General features: G+C 36.0%; 1 protein-coding gene across 1 annotated transcript; it reads left to right on the top strand.

Moving 5' to 3' along the window:
• Positions 1-1515: 1515 nt before the first annotated feature.
• LOC137735718 (uncharacterized) lies at positions 1516-5022 on the top strand. Its single transcript, XM_068475162.2, has 3 exons — positions 1516-2570; positions 3553-3682; positions 4016-5022. The coding sequence occupies exons 1-3, from the start codon at positions 1812-1814 to the stop codon at positions 4498-4500; spliced, it is 1374 nt and encodes a 457-aa protein (XP_068331263.2). The 5' UTR covers positions 1516-1811; the 3' UTR covers positions 4501-5022.
• Positions 5023-5534: the final 512 nt, after the last annotated feature.

Genomic DNA, 5534 nt, shown 5'->3' with positions numbered 1-5534 from the left:
TGCCATATCTAGTATTATAACATTTAATATATCGATCTATGTTGTGGATGAACTGAAAAATGGAAAGTGATCCTCTCCGGATCTCTTCCACCAAATCCTCCCCATCAAATAATCCGGGACCTTGAAATTTGATCCAACGGCTAAAAACGCAGGCCTAATTTAAAAGTTATAATAACTTTAACTGTTTAATCAAATTTTAAAAGCCTGGTGGAAGGGATCCGGAGAGGATTCCTTTCCCTGAAAAATTTCTCGCAACCTATCATGTTGATAAAGTTTTGGATTTGTCAATTTATTACACCAACTTTTCCGGCCAAAAGAAACTTAATGATACTTTCCTTTTGTTAGTTCAGTAAGGGGCAATTTCTTTGTTATGTTTTACGGTACGTGACAATGTTAATATTACAACTGGAAAATTACTCATCTTTCATGCTTATATACCTGCCAAAATTCATTTACATTTATGTAAAATTATATTATATAAAAAATTATCATACTTCAGTGCCACTACACTGAAAATTACTCATTTTATATTATCACTAACCATCCATTATATGTGAACAAAAATCTACAAGATGAATCATTTAGATTGATAAACTAATAACATATTAAGTCAAATCATTTGAGAGAGTGGAACATTTTCCTTGTACATTAATTATACCATGATCACAAATACTAATCAAGGAACTGTTCAAATCTCTCTAGCATTTACGTACCTAAGAGTAGTGGCACTAGGATCTATGATCTCACACACACACATATATATATATATATATATAGAGAGAGAGAGAGTAGAGAGAGAGAGGAAGTGTTTAAGGAACAAGATTCCCATTTTTTTCTAATACTAGATTGGTCGTGATGTCCATATCACATCAAACTTCAATGATTTGAACTGTTTATTTTTTAAGTTAGACCTCATAGATCATTCTTACAAAATATTAGTCAAATCAGAAATATTTGAGACATCTAATTGAGTTCAAAGAAATTAAAGAATACTTTGTTCTATAAGAAACAATGAAATTTTATCGTAGTACAAATCGAATATTTTGCACGTGAATATGTGGTCATATTACACAGTACAGAGATTTATCAATTTTTCCAAAAGAGATTTAAAAGGTCCCAACCCCCTTCTCCCAAAAACATGCTTCTGACTCCAAAAGACCAAGACATCTCACAATACCACACTCCCCCTGTCAGAGTCAGTCTCCTTCCTCTCTTAAATTAACTGCAAAACAGAAGCATCCACCCCTCCACACTTTTTTGTCATTTTCCTCAAATTTTTTTATCATTTTCCCAAATTTTTGTTCTCCAATGCATGATCCACTCACCTTCTCAAAATTTTCTTTTACTTAATTAACCCCAATAAAAAACATTTTGCATGAATGAACAGGTAACTATTACCTGGAGATCCCCACCCTAACGAAGTAAGAAGCTACCTCTCCCTTTCTCTCTTGTACTTCTGATCACTTCCCACACCAACCCTTTTAAATATAAATCCCCTCCTTCCTCTTCTCTTTCACTTTCACTCTTCACTCTCCCACTTCACGTCCCCTATATATTTGCTTCACTTTCATTTGTTCAATACTTCCTCTCCCCTTGCACATTCATGTTCTAATTTTTCTTTCATCTGGTCTGTCGTTTATTATGTTCGTTTCGCTACGTTAAAATTGATTGTCGCCATTGTCCATTTTCCTTTCGCGTTGCTGCCTTCGTCTTTCGGCTTTAGGACTAGCTCAACGCTTGAAGTATTGTGATTTGTGAGTTGTCAAGTAACAATTATTTTTTCATTTTCTTCATTTATTCATCTTCGAAAAATGAATGTGCATGATCAACATCAAAGAAAGCCTTTTCCAGTAGAGAGAAGGCCAAGAATGCTCCTCAAAGATTTCCTCTGTGAAAATTCTAACTCATGTTCTTCAAGTGGTTTCAATTCATTTCCAAGACAATTACCAACCAACCCAAGCAATACCCCAAAAACCCCAAATTCATGTTCAGAAAATACCAATATCATTTCCAGAAAACTACTCAGAAGCGGATCAAAAGCAGCCTCCACCACAATCTCAGCATTCCACTCCCTCATGAATGCAGTAAAAAACATCCCATTTACCACGGTTAAACCTCCCTTGTTTTTACCTAGAAGCCTTTCAAGGAGGCGGCTGCAGTCAAAAGACTCAAAACAGAACTCACCAAGGTCATCAAGGAAGCGGGGTAGTCAATGTCAAGTCCAAATTACCGTGAGAGTCAAAGACATCATACGGTGGACATCGTTCCGCGATGAGAAGTTACCGCCACCTCCGCCGTTGGACTTTGTTTCTTCACCTCTGCATTGTACCACAAGCACCACCATAACAGGCTCCACCACTACATGTACTACTTGTTGTAGTAATAGCAGCAGCAACGGTTCAAGCTGGTCTGACAGTGATTTCACCTCGGAGTTTTTACCGCCTTGGGGTGGTAACTCTGACCCTGACTTTGAGGAGGATGGTAAAAAATATTCACCATGTGTCGGCAGGGATTCCATGGAGATGGACGGTACATCAGGGACAGGAAGTTACGCCGCATTGGGACCCAAGGTACTGCAAATTTTTAGTACACCGCGATCTGAATTTATATTGTGTGTCTGCTGTTGAGGATCCTTAGATGCTTGTTGACCTAAGCTTTGGCTGTACATTATGTACTTAGTGGGTCCCATGCTAAAGTAGGAAGTGTAGAATTTTCCTCATCTGTAATGCTAAGGAGACTAAATGTTTAAACTAAATTTAATAAACAAAATGACATGAAAGTTGATGATTTGATTATTACTTAAGTATGGATTAACGTGCTTATTTCTTATTAGTGACACATTATTTAGTTTGCAAATTTAGTTCTAAAAAACCGAAGGAGCATCCAAAGCAAACAAAGGATAGGAAAGAGGTGGTGACACAAAACTCTACAAATTTAGTCTATCTAGCATTACTCTTAATCATAAGAGTCATACATTCATAAGACAGTGCTCCTTAAGCTCTGTTAAACACAATTTGCATATACACAGATGAGTGACAGCTGTTAATTTTATGTAATATTTCTTGTTAGCATTATATTTAATTGTTTCTATCTCATTTTTTTGCCAAGAAGTTGCACAGTGCATATCAGACAAATACAAATCATCATTAACTTAAAAAAAGAGTTTAGATCCCAAAGTATTTATGTTAATTGTTTAGATTTAGCACTCAAATATACATTTCAAAATAACATTACAACTTTCTGCCACTATTTTTTTTCTTTTTTGTCAACACAATTGAATATTGCGATTTAGTCACTTTTTGGGTAACAACACTTTTGTCACCTGGCAAAGGTACATTACCTAGTGACATATTTGATCAATAGAGGATTCTCCAATCTCTGTGCCTAAATTAAAGGAGTTCATCTTTACACTGGAGATTTTGTGTTTGGTAGTTTCTCTTTTTCAATATCACTTGTATAAAACGATAATGTCTACTATCAAATTCAAATTTCGTGATAAGCATTTATATTCTATCATGTACTGAATTGGATTTGGTATGTGAACATTTGCAGGTTGAGCTGCAACTGTGTGATGAAGAAGATGAGCAGCACAGCCCAATTTCAGTGCTTGGTTTTCAATTTGGGGAAGATGAAGACTCGTCATTTTCAAGTACTTTTGGTCAAAGCATGGCCAATATGGAGAGTACGTGTTTTTTTCCTTCTTTCTCTCTATAACATGCGTTGAATCATTACTCATTATTCACTAGAGCTGGCTTGACATGGAAGCTAGGTTGCCCTGACCAAAAAATTAAGCCAAACACTCATATTACTTCAGTCGGGATTTTCTAGTATGCTCCGGGGACTAATTAAGGACCTACCAAAAATCACCGTGTAATAATAAAATTTTCATAGTTCAGTCTAATAAACTCAATTGTACCAGTATCACATCATCACATTTCATAATTCAGATTGCTTGCACAATTTGTATTTTCTTTTCTGAAGTATGATGCTAACCCACTGTATCAAATTTTAACAGGGACAAAAGAAATGCTTATGCAGAAGATCGAGCACTTTGAGAGTCTTGCAACAATAGATCCTGTCAACTTAGACACATCAATGTCGTTCAACGAAAGAGCCAAATTTGAAGAAGATGATGAAACAGCAGAAAGGGCAATGGAGCTGTTAAACCATTGCAAAGCAAGCTGCTCAGACCTAAAGAGCTGGGAGCTGGAAATAGTGGAAGATCAACTATTGTTTGATTTTTTTAGAGAAGAAATGAGTGCACAACGAAATAAAAAAGATGATGAGTTTAATAGGGGAATGGTTAGCAAAGCAAAAGCTTGGATGAGTGGGGAGTGGGGATCACTAGAGCACAACAAGGAAGCTTGCGTGAGAGATATGCACAAGGGAAGGAGGTGGAACAAGTTTGAGTTTGAACAAGAGGAGCTGGCTTTGGAAATAGAGACTGCCTTGTCAGAGTACTTGGTGGATGAGCTTTTGCTTGATCTCTTATCAAGATAAGAGCTCTACTTCTAGAGAAGGACTTATCTACATTTTCAGTATGTTATACTCTAGCGTTTTGAACCAATGATGTAATGTCATGTGTTATACTATTCTTACGGAGTATATTGCATCATTGGTCCCGTATGCTATTGAAGAACGTATCATACGTATGGTAGCGTATCGGAATGTAGGCAAGTCCCTATTCTAGTTCTAGGGGTCTACTCACTTGGTTTCAGTTAGGGCCCCGTGGATGAGGCATGTCTTATGATAACAGCCAGTTGCAGTTTCCAATAGTGGCCTTCGGCTAAGACCAAGGATGGACGGAGACAGTGGATGAGCAATTGAGAGCATTGGGTATAAAGTGACCATCTTTTCTGTGTCCCTGAGAATTTCATCATTTGTAAAGACGGGATGAAAAAGAATGTGAGAGTGAGAGGCATAACTTATGCCCCATTTTTTGTAGGGTCTGCATTTTGAACATTTGTGAAAATAAATGTGTAATAAGAATTAAATTCTCAAAAAGACTAGATTTTAACGCTCCTTCGCTAGCCTCCTACTATTCATGGGAAAGGTACATGACTAAAAATAGAGTATCAATATCGTCTAAAAATAAAAGGTAAATGATCAAAACACACTTTTTTTTTTTCTTTCTCATTCTACACACTTCTGTTTAATCATGTCTGTTTTTTTTATTTGATTTATTTAATCTGATGGCTAGAAATAAAAATAAATATAAAATAGGCTTTAAAAGGGTGTGCAAAAGTCGGTTCTCAAATGAAAAAACAATATCTACAACAAATATATGAAGCAGAAGGATTGTTTGAGGAAATGTGATTAATATTTGGGCTTTTGTTTTGCCATTGTGGATTGATGACAAGGTTTAGAGGCTTCATTTTGCGAATGCTAATTTGAATACATTTATCAAATTAATGTAAAAAATGGGTTACAAGTATTTTTCTTTGGATTTCAAGTTGAGCCCAATATTAAAGCCCAAATAACAGAGATTTTTCTTTCTTTAGTCATTCACTTAGTGGTTGAGAATGAATTCCAGG

Source organism: Pyrus communis, chromosome 7 (assembly GCF_041283825.1).
Source record: "Pyrus communis isolate YQ-2024b chromosome 7, ASM4128382v1, whole genome shotgun sequence".
NCBI lineage: Eukaryota > Viridiplantae > Streptophyta > Magnoliopsida > Rosales > Rosaceae > Pyrus > Pyrus communis.
Note: the sequence above shows the minus strand (reverse complement) of the source record. Positions and strands in the feature narration are given on the sequence as shown.